Source organism: Netta rufina, assembly GCF_964035555.1.
Source record: "Netta rufina genome assembly, chromosome: 22".
In the NCBI taxonomy this organism is placed as follows: domain Eukaryota; kingdom Metazoa; phylum Chordata; class Aves; order Anseriformes; family Anatidae; genus Netta; species Netta rufina.
In genome coordinates, this window is record NC_140146.1 from 2,602,419 (window position 1) to 2,617,507 (window position 15,089).

General features: G+C 46.1%; 2 protein-coding genes across 2 annotated transcripts; one reads left to right on the top strand and one right to left on the bottom strand.

Annotated features, from left to right (window-relative positions):
• Positions 1-111: 111 nt before the first annotated feature.
• Positions 112-12,250, bottom strand: EMC1 (ER membrane protein complex subunit 1). Its single transcript, XM_084300068.1, has 23 exons — positions 12,139-12,250; positions 11,935-12,059; positions 11,649-11,714; positions 11,417-11,510; positions 10,850-10,978; positions 10,582-10,708; positions 10,103-10,252; positions 9,562-9,729; positions 9,002-9,073; positions 8,481-8,540; positions 8,137-8,259; positions 7,795-7,891; positions 6,818-6,934; positions 5,688-5,887; positions 5,310-5,459; positions 4,993-5,154; positions 3,228-3,347; positions 2,833-2,970; positions 2,269-2,442; positions 1,915-2,125; positions 1,615-1,699; positions 1,020-1,149; positions 112-781 (listed from the first exon to the last, which is right to left on the bottom strand). The coding sequence occupies exons 1-23, from the start codon at positions 12,219-12,221 to the stop codon at positions 602-604; spliced, it is 2,961 nt and encodes a 986-aa protein (XP_084156194.1). The 5' UTR covers positions 12,222-12,250; the 3' UTR covers positions 112-601.
• Positions 12,251-12,413: 163 nt separating this feature from the next.
• Positions 12,414-14,990, top strand: MRTO4 (MRT4 homolog, ribosome maturation factor). The gene is made up of 8 exons (XM_084300400.1): positions 12,414-12,522; positions 12,596-12,654; positions 12,739-12,842; positions 12,933-13,014; positions 13,317-13,384; positions 13,661-13,812; positions 14,150-14,226; positions 14,685-14,990. The coding sequence occupies exons 1-8, from the start codon at positions 12,495-12,497 to the stop codon at positions 14,829-14,831; spliced, it is 717 nt and encodes a 238-aa protein (XP_084156526.1). The 5' UTR covers positions 12,414-12,494; the 3' UTR covers positions 14,832-14,990.
• The last annotated feature ends 99 nt before the right edge of the window (positions 14,991-15,089 follow it).

Below are 15,089 nucleotides of genomic sequence, written 5' to 3' on the forward strand. Positions count from 1 at the left end.
CAAAGAGCAGGCGGTGAGGAGTTGAAGAGAGCGGTGTTGTAATAAATACAGAACACGGAGGGAATTCACAGTCACGTTCCTCCTCCCTCCCGCCCCTCCAAAGCCCGATGAGGCAGTTTCCCCCCACACACTTCAGTGGCTTTCACCTCACAAGCCCCCAACCCAGTTCCCACAGCTCCATCCAAATTGCAGCTGGTGTCAGTCTGCATCCTTCCATCACCACGATCTCAGTCAGAAGAGGTGAGCATCCACAGAACACACCTTTAGTATTATCTTCACTGAAAACAGGGATTTTAGGGCTTTAACAGAGAGCGCAGGGAGGTCTGGGAGTGTTTTTTGTTTTGTTTTATACAGTCACAACAGCCTTCTGTCTCTTCACTCTCTCTCTTCCATCTCTTCTCAGGAAGCATACCGTTTTGTTGTACAAGCAGCTTTTCCTTGTATGTATCTTCCAGCAGAAACGCAAGATTAACGTTTACATTCATCATGGTCACTCAGGATGGCATCTCTAACAGAGCCCAGGGGCGATGCTGGGTCACAGGTCACGAGCCAGCCCAGGTCCCAGGTACCTTCTCCAGCCTCATTCTCATCACACGCAGCCTTACCGCCAGGCACGGTTCAGCAGTTTCACCTGAGCCAGTCTCTTTGTGATCATAGTAGCAAAAACCAGCCCAAAGAGGACACTGCTTATCAGCACGTAGTCATAGTCATCTTTCAGGACATCAAACTGCTTTGAGGGGTACACTCGGGTCTGGTAGATGTCCAGGCCATATGCAACAACCTAGAGAGACAACACTGTGAGCAGATAGCACAGCTTCCTGCAGAAACGCATTTACATTTAAAAATTAAAAACAAAAAAACTAACCCACATCTACAGTTCTGATTACAAGAAGAAATAATTAAGCAGTGAGCAGCTACATGATCTGAATTTACAGACCTGCTTGCCACAGGCTACCGTATTACACTGCTCTCCCCACAAATTCCACAGCTCTACCTGGAAGTGTTTCCCTTGTACTCACCAAACATGTAGACTCTAGACCAGAGGGGGCTGTATAAATCCCTCTTATTTGGGATACAGTTTGATTGTAGTTGATAAACCTCTCAGCATGGATCTGCACATCAGGGGAGTATGGAATCAAGTTCTCTTCTCTGAAAGGTATTTAAAGTGAAATATATTTAAAGAGAAATCAAAACCCAACTAAACGCAGCATGCAAAGGACTTTACCTAATCATCACAAGCTAGTGAACTAAAACAGCAAACTCAGCAGCTTTTCCCCAGCGCAGATTCTTTTTTACTGTAAGACAAACCAAGCATGCCAGCTGGATCAGACTACACTGGAGCAGCCTCCTTTTAGAGTTCTAAAGTTTTTTGTGTCAGTCTTAAAAACTTCAGCCTGTTAGACAGCTACTTCTTAAAAGGGCAGACAACAGGCTTTTTGCTAACAGTAAGACCTGCTGTAATACAGACTGGGAGCAAAGTAGCCTCACTTAAATTCATGCAAGAATTGCCCTTAGTCTGTCCAGGACAAATTGTTCTACTTCACACTATATTACACACAAAATCCATCACTATTCAAAGCTGCCCAGGAACAACCGTTATTGTGCCTTGCCTACCTGGTCTGCTCTGTAGGGATTTCTGGGCGACGAGGATCCAGCAGAGCCTTTGGAAGAGAGAGGATAGCCCCAGAGGGAAGCCCAACTGTGCATTAAAAGAAGTGCATCTTAAAAACAGTCATTTCTGACAGCATTTTCTAATGACAAACACAAATGCTCTCCTAGTGCACATCCTAGCACTTGCCAGGACTCCAAAACAGCCCACAACAAGCAGGATCTTAGTCAGAGAACTTCATCTGAGCACAATGCCTGGTTTATGCAGGTAACACAAACATTCAGAACAAAGCAGCGCACACTTACTGAGCAAGTGACGGCTGGTGATGCCCCGCTCAGTGATGGTGGCTTCCATGGCACTGATAGCAGAGGGGAAGATATAAGATTGCTGGAGGACCTGAGGTAAAAGCGGGCGGTCCAGGGAGCTGAAGGCTGTGGCATTGTATTGCTCCGTCCCCTCATACAGCTCCAGCACAGTGAACTCATTCCGACGTGCTTTTGTGTTCCAGTACTGATACTGAAACGAGAGGGGTTTTAGGAATGTAGAGTACGTTGAGTCAACAGCAGGAAATCACAGAGGATGGTCCAAGTATCTTCTCCACACAGGTTTGTTACTTGACCCTATCTCCTAAACAGGAAGGACTGAATAATACTCCTTACCACCACCCAGTTCTCCGAATGGACCATGTGGACAGGCCCCTTTGCTTTCTTCTGTACCGAAGAGTGGATGATTCTGCCTGTGACTCCATCAATCAGATATATTCCAACGAAGGTGCGCTCATGATGTGTATCTGTGCTCTCTGTCACCACAGCAAGCAGATTTGGATTCAAGGACTATAGCAGCAGGAAAAGAAAAAACAAGTGAAACCCTTGCTTTTAGTGCCACAGGCAACATGCTTATCTGCATTTCATCCAGGACTAGTCACACTAAACAAAGTATCCTACTTGCACAAATCCTATGGAGAAACCAGTAGCAATTTCCCCATCATCATATGTTTGACTGATTTAATTGCGGCAAGAAAAGATTTTATAAATAAAACCTGCATCAAAATTAGTATCATCTGCAAGAAGTTATGGATATATATATATATGAAAAAATACAGATATTGATACATATAGGAAAAAAGGCATCACAGGGCAAAGGCTTAATCTCAGCCTAGTGCCTACAAAAGGTGTTGAAATCTTGCAGTAAGCTAATGCATCAACAAAAAGTTCCTACAGCACCTTATAGAGAACACTGCGATCTCCCATCACGCGGCCTTGTGAGTGCACATGCTCATTGGATCTCTTCCCTTTCACTGCTACTATCTTTTGTACTTCAGGGGATATGAACACCTCCCAGATCTCCTCCGTTGTAAGGTCCTACAAGGAAAAAAGCATGACGTAGGAGGTTTTAGCTTGTCCTCAGAAACTATCTACACCAATAAGACAAAGGGAGCTTTCTCTGCTTTTAGATTTTAAGATTTCTGAGACACATTTAAAACACAGAAGAAGTCATAAGTCAGCTGAACTACTTTTATTCCATGCCAAGCTATATAAACCCACTGAAAAGATCCACCCACTATCCAGTAGACATTTAAGAAAGTAAAATCACTTAGATTGCAATACATCTTCCACACCTTTTTCAGCCTGAACCCGGACAGCCTGCCCTGCTCAGCATCCACTAGATAAAAGAAGATAGAATGGGCTATTTCTTCTAACTGACGAAGAACATTCTTAGTTGCTGGGAAAGCTGTAACCTGGAAAAGCAAAGAAATTTACACAGGTTAAAAATGAACTGAAAGACAAACAAACAAACAAAACACAGGCAGATTATTTGAAACATTTTCAACACAACAAGGTCTGTCTCATCAGGATAATCTCTTATTTTTGTGTTAAACGCAGCTCACAGAATCACAGAACCGTAGGGGTTGGAAGGGACCTCAAGATATCATCAGGTCCAGCCCCCCTGCCAAAGCAGGTTCCTCAGAGCAGGCTGCCCAGGTAGGCGTCCAGACAGGCCTTGAATATCTCCAGAGAAGCAGACCCCACAACCTCCCTGGGCAGCCTGTCCCAGTGCTCCGTCACCCTCCCATGAAGTTCTTTCGCATGTTGGTGCAGAACTGCCTGGGCTCCATCTTGTGGCTGTTGCCCCTTGTCCTGTCCCCACAAACCCCTGAAAAGAGGTTGGCCAAATCCCTCCATCTCCCACACTTAAGATACTTGTAAAAATTAGTAAGATCCCCTCTCAGTCTTCTTTTCTCAAGGCTGAACAGACTCTCAGCCCCTCCTCACAGGGGAGATGCTCCAGGCCCCGTATCATCTTTGTGGCCCTTTGCTCAACTCTTTCCAGGAGATCCCTGTCTTTTTTGTGCCAGGGAGCCCAGAACTGGGCACAGAGCTCCAGGTGAGGCCTGGCCAGGGCAGAGTAGAGGGGGAGGATCACCTCCCTTACCTGCTAGCCACGCTCCTTTTAATGCCTGCCAGGATCCCGTTGGCCTCCTTGGCCACCAGGGCACACTGCTGGCTCACGGCCAACCTGTCGTCCACCAGGACCCCCAGGTCCTTCTCCGCAGAGCTCCTCTCCAGCAGGTCAGCCCCCAGCCTGTACTGATAGATGTGGTTGTTCCTTCCCAGGGGCAGAACTCTACACCTGCTCTTATTAAATCTCATTTGGTTTCTTCCTGCCCAGCTCTCCAGCCTGTCCAGGTCTCACAGAATCACAGAATTTTCTAGGTTGGAAGAGACCTCAAGGTCATCGAGTCCAACCTCCAACCTAACGCTAACAGCCCTCCACTAAACCATATCCCTAAGCTCTACAAATGAATGGCAGCACAGCCTCGCTGAATGGCAGCACAGCCTTCTGGTGTGTCAGCCACTGCTCCCAGCTTTGTGTTATTGGCGTACTTGCTGAGGGCAGACGCTATTCCCTCATCAAGGTCGTTGATGAAGATGTTGAACAAGACCGGACCCAGCACCGGCCCCTGGGGAACACCGCTAGTCACAGGTCTCCAGCTGGACTCTGCACCACCGATCACCACCCTCTGAGCTCGGCCAGTCAGCCAGTTCTCAACCCACCTTGCTGTCCACTCCTCTATCCCACACTTTCTCAGCTTTGCTAGCAGGGTGTCATGGGAGACAGTATCGAAAGCCTTGCTAAAGTCAAGGTAGATGCCATCCACTGGTCTCCCCGCATCTACCCAGCTGGTGATGCCATTGCAGAAGGCTACGAGGTTGGTCAAGCACGATTTCCCCTTGGTGAATCCATGCTGACTACTCCTCATAACCTTCTTCTTTTCCTTCTTTTTCTTTTTTTTTTTTTTTTTTTTTTTGTTTTGTTTTGCTCCAAGAGAGGTATCATTAGCCATAACATGAAGAAAACTGTCTCCAGGCAAAGCAATTTACCTTGTACTCATCATCGATCAGAAGCAGCACTTTGGCATAGTCTTGATCCATAATAGGCAGAAGCAAAGTCTGAAGAATCTGACGCTTCAAAACAGGGGGTGCTACTTGACTTCTCTTCCCAAAGATAGGGTTAAAGACATACAGAAAGCTCATTTTGGTTTCCTAAAAAAGATGCAAAACTTTAAGTCAGACAAAAGAGGTGCTTGTCTACCTGTCACCTGCCAGCATTGACTATTCCATCAAAGTATTCTGCCTGGACCACTGAAGGGATTTTTCTATCGAGACCACATCATGGGTGATAGAGGAAAGGGACTCACCTTGTCCTTAACAAGCAATGTGCATTGTGGAGGGTGTGGGAAATGGGCTGTTGTTCTTTGGACCATCAGCTTAAAAGAGGCACCTGGTCTCACATTCCTGAGGTACTGCTTCCACAAGATGGTGCCAGAACTGCTTTCAATACCAAAAAGCTGAGCAGAGAGACACAGTAAAACACAAAGTTAAGAACACATCTCTCACATTCAAGTACTGCATCCTTATTCCAAGTATGACAAGGAAAAAGAATTTTAGTCCCTATCCAAAGCTACCACAAAACATCTCCTCAAGACATTCTACTCAAGCACAGGTAGAAACAGGAGAAATTCAGTGCTGAGACTAAACTTCAACCCAGAATCAGGTTCTTATCCTGACTTCCTCACCTTTCCTGAAGCAGTGACCATCACCATCATTTTCTGCAGGTTGAACTCATCTCTGGCTAAATTGTCAATGTTAATCTCATTTTTAATCTGACTCCGGGGTTTCCTGGCATCATAAAACATTTTCCAAAGATGGGCAGTCCAGGCTTGCAGCAGGATAAGCTGGGAGGACAACCGCTTCAGAAACATCCCCAGCAAACCATCTGCAAATAAACCAATGGTGATAACAAGGGGAAAAAGGTTACATCCCACTCCACAATTACCAATCTTGACCAGCAGAAAAACCACAGCCATGCACAAACCTCGGACAGCCGTTTGCCTCTGCCTTCCCATGCAGAAAAGCAGGGTTATAGTTATCACTCGTGACAGACCTTCTAACATTTACCAACCTTCTTGCCACTAGTGTAGTTTACTCCAAAAGACATTCTCACTAACTGAAAGCAAACCTTCCTGCAGAGTAGAGGATCTCTTCCTTAATGTTCCTTCTTTCTTGCTGGCAGGCTTGCAGCAAGCACCCTCTTAAAGCTAACCCACCTACAAGGTCAGTATCTCCCCTCTGCACTCATAACTTAGAGCAACAAAAACACTCGTAGTTAAAAAAATACTTAATTCTACCCAATTAGGGTTTATACTTTGCTGCTTGAAAGGAGCAAAACCAGCAGGCTTCACATATATTTCACCACTGGGAAAGCAAGCAAAAAACAGATTGAGTTCCACTAGAAGGCGTTAGTCAGAAGGATTAGACAAGGATTAGACAACACTGCATGCAGTCTGAGGTTACCTTGAATGGCTGCATCCAGGACAGCAAGAAAAAACAAAACAAAGCAAAAACAAAAGCTATTGCAAAGGAGTCTTCCAGAAAGAACACTATAAGAGGATCAAAGGGAAATTTTTAAGGGAGACGGACAAAATCCCTCCTACTGCTGCCAACTATTTTTGACTGTAAGAATGTAATACATTCACCTGCTCTACCTTTGGCACTGAACTTTAAACAAATATGGGTTTATTTCTGCTCACTTGAATTGCCAGGAGTTGAAATCTCAATCTCAACTCTCAGCTCAGATGAAAAAGAAAATATTTGTTCAGGAAGAAAATATAAACTCGTGCATAATCTTGTTAAATCTATGGCTTACCTGCTTTCTTTCCAAACTCTCCCTCCAACTCAGCCTGTGCACCTGTGAGAGGTAGATCCACCATCTCCAAGCTCACCACTTCTGCCAGTGACTCCTCTCTACTCCATAAAACTTTTCCTGGTAAGAAATATGAGTAGGATATTGGGACAAATCAAAATAAAGTAAGAGCATACTACACATCTGTGCTATGCCTAGTTGCATTAGCTGGTGTTACTCATAAAGCCCTTTTCATCTTAATCTCCGAGAAAACACTTCTGGAGGAAAAATCATTACTTGGTATAGAAATATCTTCCTGGTGCTTCAAATGCAAATCATTGTTCTTCATTAAACGCAAAATAGAATATACCTAATAAAACACACTTTGCTTTTTCATGGACAGACCGATACATTATGCAACCGGAGCCACTATTGCAAAAAAAAACAAATCAAAAAGCACAAGAACACTAAAACCAATTTAATGTTTTAAAAGGGTTGAAATCTGTAAAGTTTATTCAAAATATTTAATATTCAGTATGAACTTAGAGATGTCTTTTAACCCCTATAATATTCATGTCACCAAAATGGACTTTCAACCCTTTGTCCAAATTAGCATTTCTGCCAGGAGGATTTTTCCTGAAGAAACTTTGAGGAAACTTTACAACACAGCTTAGGCTCTCATCCTACATTAAGGGTTTTGAAATCTAAAAATAAATAAATCAAAATAAAAATCCAAAGGTTCTGTCTGTACAAACAACACCACAGAATAGTTTCCTGTGAAAGATGTGAAAGAGGGTGAAAGATGATGCAAGCCTCCAATATCTTTCAGGAGATACAGTTTCAGGGGATAAAGCTCAAGAGATTTCAACTAATTTTGGCAGTTTCCAAAGAACACATTCATAAGATACAAGCACTGGAATCTTCTCGTCCTACAACAAGAAGGTATACACTGGTTAAAAAAAAAAACAAAACAGACCAGGTTAGCTGTTCGTGCCAATTACCTGGCTGCTGAAGGAACATCAGCATGTGGTCTTCTGTTTGCACCAATGCTCGATAGCCTACAGAGTCATCCTTCTTCAGGAAAACTTGGATATATAGCTGGAAAAAAATAAAAGGCGAGCAAAACAGTAAGGTTAATGATCACATCACCTTCTTGGAGGAAAGCAAAACCTCAGGCCTCTGAGGTGAAATGAGCAAGCAGTACAATTGCACCCAGTAATCCTGTACATTCACAGAATGCCTTGCATCTCATCTGGGCAGCTCTACAAATCCTGCCAAATCAGGGTATAAGGGTATCACAAGTCTCATAAATCACAGGATTGAAGTAATCTCTCCCTGCTCACCTGCTCTGGTTTGGCACCGTTATGCTCCAGGTTAAAGGTAATTGTGGTATCCAACAACCTTTGTCCAGTTTCAACCAGGTAGAGGTTAATATTGTAGGTTTGATTGGAACAGGTTAAGGATTCCTGTAATATCATGCAAAAAAAAAAAAAAAAGCTGAGTTGAACTTAAATGCCACGCCAAATTCTGCACAAGAATTTCATGTTGAGCAAGAGCTATGGCTTCTAGATGGTTCTGCATTATTTGTGTGGAAGTGGTACAACACCTTTTACATTTTGCTCCAACAAGCAAAGGAAGAAAATGGACTGTCAAGTATCTCCATTCTTGAGAACAACCTGCCTTATACCTGTTTCTGGGAATCCTCCAGAGCATTTCCTGCATAAAGGTCATCAGAGTTTACAGGTTTCTGAAATGAGAAGAGGTAACATGGCTTGAGCCCTCAATGGAAGTATAAAAAATAAAAATAAAATGTTTTTTGAGTGCCTGACAAGTCTCAGCTTGACTCTAAAATCAGGCAGGAGATAGTTCTGATAAAGTTCACATCAGTAAAGTAGACTTCTGGGTTACACACTAGCAACATAGCACTAGCCAATGCTAAAAATAAATAAATAAATAAATAAATAAAAAAGCAGGCTGTACATAGGACAGCATGCCTCACCAAGCCAGAGATAGCCTTAGCTGAATGTAATCAAGATCTGCTTGCATGACCACTGACATCCTACGTCTGAGAAGATAATTAAATCTTGCTCTCTCAAGCTGCTAGTCACCCCTTGGCCTGTGAAGGAAAACACTTGCAGAACCCACCCCAGAGGAATATCCACACTACGGAGCTCTGCTAGCTACATAGTACCAGCAAATTGCACCAACCAGTTCACTCCTGCAGGTTAGCACAGCAGCCACAGTCTTCTCTCCAGTTGTTGCAAAGCTCACCAGGGCTGCCTGAGAGAAAAAAAAAAAAAAAAAAAAAAGTAAAATAAAAGAAGCAGAGAGTCATAAAACAAACAAGAAAAACCCCCAAACTCAACAAAAACTACCCGTGAAACAAATTAAGCCAGTGCAGAATTAACAGATAAGCTTTCACAGTCAATTTTTAAATTGTATTGTTTCACCAAAAACAAACAAAAAAAACCCTCTAGAACTGAAAATACTCCTCAGAAAGGTCACATAGATACACGCATCTCTCCATCCACCTCAAACCCAGGAAGCTATCTCAATGCTGACGGTTACCAGCAACAAAGTATAACAAAACCCATGTTTGGAAACATGTCAGCTGATGCTATAAATGCAACCAAATGGTTTTCAGATGTTGCAACAGAGAACACAACTGAAAAAAAGAAGCTCAGCAGCTTGTTAAAAACACCTAGCACAGGGGTGTTTGTTTTTAAGCTGTAATCAGCCCTCTCAGTTAAATGCTCTTTTTTGGTTACCTGTTGGAAGTCTCGAAGGTGGCTGAGCAGCCCATGTTTGTACTGCAGCAGAGAGAAGTGGGTAGGAGACAATTGCAAGAAGAACTGAGTCCGTGAGGCATTGATTAGATTGGGTTGAGTAGCCAATACCCTGGGCTGGAAGCCATCAGCAAACTCCAGGTCAAGTGACTGTGGAAAGGAGAGAAGTGTATGTTGTCGTGAAAACTTTTTCTTCAGTGAAACAAATAGCTTCCTCTTATCAGCAGCAATATACGCTTTATGAAAAAGTTCCATCAGGAAAGAAAAAAAAGAGAGAAAAAGCAAGGAGAGCTGGATTACCCTTGAAGCAAAGCTCTGGAGACATCAATCCAGAAGTACTGATTTAGACACAATATGTAGTTTTCTCTCCTTTCCCTCAACTTCTGGATCATGCCCACCCCCAACACATACCTCTTCAGTCATTCTGCAGTTTGAGAGTAGAACTGCTGTACTCCCAGGCTCAGTCAGGCCCCAGATTAGTTGGACAATGAATTGTGTACCGTGCGCTCTCAGCACTGCTCACCTGCAGCGGGATCTGCTTCATCTCCTGCTCTGTCTCCAAGGAGCAAACATAAAGAGAATGCGTATCCACGTCTGCGCACACCAGCACTGCCTCCCCCACCACGCTGCATGCTCCGTTTAAGCTCTTCAGCCACGGGGCTGCTACTTTGGTCTGCCAATTGAGACATGATGAAGATGTCAACGGCATAAAAGTCTTCAAAGAAAACTCGGCCACAGCCAAAGATATTTAAGATAGAATTATTTTTACACATGACCCCAGGATAAACTGTCTATCAAGCTGTGATTTCCAAAATGGACTAGCAACTACAAGGACAATTAAGATTGCTTTCAGGGCATTCAATGGTGAAATCCATTTCTTGGCCAGGAGGCAATGCCATGGTGAAAGGGAAGTTTAATTGCATCACACTAACAATTAATTACTCTGCACAACACGTTTATTAACATCAAGCTCAACATTTTGGAGCCATGATCAAGCATTACCTGTTCTGTGATTTCTCCATCTTCTACACTGAATGTTAAAACATTCAAGTGGCTCTGGGGAACGATTCCAAGCACATGGATCACTCCAGTCCCACGGGAATATAACAGCTGGTACCGAGTACTCTCACTGCAAGAGAAGCAGTGGCAATGAAGCACCTCTTTCTCATGTTATCGTTTGCAGAAGCGTAAGACAAGTACAGCATCCTTTCAGCCCCAAGGCATCAGAGTCTGACAGAAGTTTATGCTTCTACTGAAAATACATTCTCACCTTTCTGGTAAGTGTTCTACCCATTTCAGGTGCCCGTTGGACAGGTAGTGAAGGGAGATAGCTGCCTTCTTCAGGACTGCCACATACTTCACCGTGTCCTGTAGCCCCACCAAACTAGCTGTCTGGAAACTAAACACAAGTCAGAGACAATGAATTAGAAAGTAATTTTTAGGACAAAAATCACCCTATTTGAACACCCCCTTCAAATGTTTAAAACCTATCTTGAAGTACAACTTACAAGTCACTTTAGCTATCCTTGCTGATTTCGAGCCTGATCATTTGACTGGAATCTAAATAGCCCAATGCAAACACGTTTAACATTGTATGTGGGAAGAAAAGAAAACACCCATGAAATAAAAAGTGTATCTTCTACTACTGGTTAGCTAAGACATAAAAACAGCATTAAATTTAACTAATTGTGCATCATTATAGAATTTATCCAGATGTTATTTTGGAAACCTCGCATCCAATATATCCCCATAACACAGATCCGAAGTAAGAGACCCCTTTCCTCCACTGTAGGCCACCATGACAAAGGGAAGAACACAGCCCAAACACAAGTCCTACCTGCCAGTGTCCAGCGACGTCTCCCAGTTCAGCCCTCCAATGTTGGTCTCCCAGGAACGCAGAATGCGCCCAGCATTGGACACGGTGATCGCATCTGCTCAAGAAACAAACACAAAGCTTACGTCCACCACAACTCCACAAAGCGAGGAGCTCTGGCAAGCCTCGCAGATCCCAACACACAGCTGAGGTCCTGTTTTAAGGACAATCGCTCACACCTGCCTGCTCTCCTTACCCTGCCCGTGGACCAGCATCGTGTCTATTGCTCCTTCGGGGGTTCCTTTGTCTACATGGCGCCACACTGAAAGAAACACAGTTAAATGAGAACGAGATTCACTCCCCAAGGGTATTTAGCTGTTGTTATTTTTAAAACCCGGCTTTTTAGAGCAAAAAGCAACAGCAGGGCGCAGCCTGCCTGCCCTAAAGAAGCAGCTGAAGCTCCCCCAGCCCAGCACCGCGCTGCCCTCAGCCCCCCACGGCTCCAGCCGCGCTCTACACCCCCCCGGCCCCGCTTCACTCACGGATTTCGCCGTTCCTGGAGCTGAGCGCGGCCACCACGTTCTGTTGGGTGGCCGCCAGCAGCTTCTTGGAGCCCTGCGCGGCCTCCAGGGAGGCGAACTTCAGCTTCCCCACGTACTGCTGCCTCCTGCGGGGACACAAGACGCCGGGCCCGTGAGGCGGACCGAGGGCAGAGCAACCCCCGGGGGCACCCCCCAAGCACTCACCAGTCGAATTTCCCCACTTGGTCCTCGTAGACAGCAGCCGCCAGCGGCACCAGCAGCAGCAGCGCCCACAGCCCCGCCGCCATGGCAGCAGCCACCAAGCTCCCAGCGTGCCCCGCCACAGGAAACCGGGGCTTTAACACCTCCCTAGGGCTGCGCTCAACGCTGCCTGAGTGAAAACCCGGACCTAGAACCGCGGCGGTATCCCCACAGCAGCCCGAAAAGGGTCGGGGTGAGGGGAAGCGGCGGCAGCCCCAGCCCCTGACAGGGGAGCCGGAGCCTGCCCCGGCCCCCACAGCGGGCAGCCCGCCGCCGCCTCTCCCAGCAGCCCCCGCGGCGGCCGGGGCCCCGCAGGCGCCATGCCGAAATCCAGGCGAGACCGCAAGGGTGAGCCCCCAACTCCCCTCCCCGGCCGTTCCCCCCTCAGCTCCCCTCACTAACGCTCATTATCTCCCCGCAGTGTCCCTGACGAAGACGCCCAAGAAGGGGCTGGAGGCCAAGCAGGCGCTGATCGCTGAGGTGAGCCCCGCGCTGCCGCCGCGTTTCCCCCGTTCCCCCCCCCACACCTCACGCTGTGCTCCCCGCTGACGGCTCTTCACACAGCTGCGGAAATGCGCCGACACCTACAAGCACATCTTCGTCTTCTCCGTCGCCAACATGAGGAACAGCAAGCTGAAGGACGTCCGCAACGCCTGGAAGCACAGCCGGTGAGCTGCCGGCCCCGGGGTGGGGAAGGGGGGATTGGGATTCAAGGCGCTTCTCCCCCCCCCCTCCTCCTTCACCTCCTCTCTCCGCAGGATTTTCTTTGGGAAGAACAAAGTCATGATGGTGGCGCTGGGGAAGGAGCCGAGCAGCGAGTACAAGGAGAACTTGCACCAGGTGGGTGCCGAGGGCAGCGGGGGATGCTGGCTAGGGCCTCCCAAAGCCGTGTCTGGCTTGGGCTGGCCATGGAACAGAATGCCCCCCTCATGGGTTCACCTGGTTCCTTTTTCTGCATGTATCGTGTGCTGTTTAATCTGCCCCTGCACACAGATGTGCAAAAGGGGTGGATAATAATCAAGGCTGAGTATTAAAAACGGTTCTAGGGTCTGTTTCGAAGCTTATCCTGACATACAGGACTGAACTCTAGAAAACAGCGACCTGGATGTTGCCTCAGCCCCCACGTGGTTTATTTCTTCCAGGTCAGCAAACACCTGAGGGGGGAAGTTGGTCTCCTCTTCACCAACCGCACCAAAGAGGAGGTGGATGAGTAAGTATCACGTGTCCATGTCACTGCTGTGACTCTGAAGTGCAGAATGGCCTCTTGCTCATCTCCCTGACTAACTCATTCATTGCTGCTCCGATTTATGCTACCTCAAGTAGTCATGCTGGGTTTTTAGGTATTTCCAGCAGTAGGGAGCAGCACAAAGCCTGCAGTTAAGTGCTGCCTTCCTCTGCTCCCCATGAAAACAAACAAAAAAAAAATGGAGCAATCTGCCCAGGGAGCATTCCTGTAGCTCATCCTCTCGTTGCCCATCTGTCTCAGTTGGTTCTCCAAGTTCAAGGAGGTGGACTTCGCACGAGCAGGGAACAAGGCAACTTACACTGTCAGGCTCGACACAGGACCCTTGGAGCAATTTCCCCACTCCATGGAGCCTCAGTTACGGCAGCTGGGATTGCCAACAGCTTTAAAGAAAGGTACGTGAGGCGGCCGCTTTGGTTTTGGTCTGTAAGGTCTGTGCAGACTGTTTTAAGGAGAGCATTACAGTCAAGTGTAACAAGAACTGAATGTTGGAGAAAATCTGGTGGAAACCTTTCTCCTTGTACAGGTGGTGCTCAAATTTTTTTTTTATTCCTCTTGCACTATCCCAAACTGAAGTCACAGGAGCAGGGAACCAACTGACTTTCTGCCATCCTTTTTTCGGTGCAAACAGCTGGGCCTAGCCTACAGCCAGCACACTGGCATCCAAATCAGAAGCCAGATGCATTTTGTTTGTTTGTTTTTAGGCTGTTACAAGAGCTTTTGTTCCCACAGGGGTGGTGACGTTACTTTCAGATTATGAAGTCTGCAAAGAAGGGGACATTCTGACGCCTGAACAAGCCCGTGTGCTGGTGAGTAATGTGACACAGCACCCGCACAAGTCTGCCTCTGAATTTCTGCAGAGACAGAATCATTAATTGTTTGGTTCAGTTCTGCTCATGGGTCTCAGTTCTCAGACTGAGGTGTGCAGTCCTTTGCATCAATCAGGGCAATGCAGTGAATATCCTAAAGGGGGTGCCAAAACTCTGCTTTGCCTCTGCAGCGATAAAGCTGAACACCAGGGTTTAACAGCCAGGCTGAAAAAACAGCAATCCAAGATGTGTTGGAGGCCAAGGTGGTTGTTCAGTATGTGCTACTTTGGTGTTCCTTAAATCCAAGCAATCAAGGAAATGGGGCAGCACCAACTCTTGGGTGCTAGGGAAATTCAGTTCTATGTAATATTTCTCAAAACCAGCTTATATGGTACCTGTATTGTTAAACTGGCCACAGAAACAACAGCGCAGAATGACAGGTTTCTGCTCTATCCTAGAAACTCTTCGGCTACGAGATGGCAGAGTTTAAAGTGACCATCAAATTTGTGTGGAACTCTGAGACAGGAGAATTCCAGAAGCTTGTGGCAGACGAGGAAGAGGAAGAAGATGAAGAGGAAGAAGACAATGACATCTGTGAGGACTAGCAGCAGTCCTTGTGTTTGGACGTTAGACAGATCTCTGTTTTAGAGATGAAAGGGGAGGATGTTTTCCTTGCCTGTTTGCAGGGAGAGGATGTATGGCTAACTCAAATCTTGTTAAAAGATGATCTATGCTTTTTTAATATAAATGTATATAAAACTTCAGCTTGGTGTCGGTGCTGTATGAGTGCTGCTGGGATCCAAGGAAATCCCAAGACTCCTGTTTCATTAGGATCCAGTTTAGCTCTGTAGACGACTTAAGCC

Coding starts and splice junctions, on each gene's coding strand:
- EMC1 (XM_084300068.1), bottom strand. CDS start 12,221: ATGGCGGCGGGGCTGTGGGCGCTGCTGCTGCTGGTGCCGCTGGCGGCT. Junction 10,253..10,581: donor ATGGAGAAATCACAGAACAG/GTAATGCTTGAT, acceptor CTCAATTGGCAG/ACCAAAGTAGCAGCCCCGTG. Junction 782..1,019: donor GTCTAGAGTCTACATGTTTG/GTGAGTACAAGG, acceptor TTGTCTCTCTAG/GTTGTTGCATATGGCCTGGA.
- MRTO4 (XM_084300400.1), top strand. CDS start 12,495: ATGCCGAAATCCAGGCGAGACCGCAAGG. Junction 13,015..13,316: donor ACAAGGAGAACTTGCACCAG/GTGGGTGCCGAG, acceptor TATTTCTTCCAG/GTCAGCAAACACCTGAGGGG. Junction 13,385..13,660: donor ACCAAAGAGGAGGTGGATGA/GTAAGTATCACG, acceptor CATCTGTCTCAG/TTGGTTCTCCAAGTTCAAGG.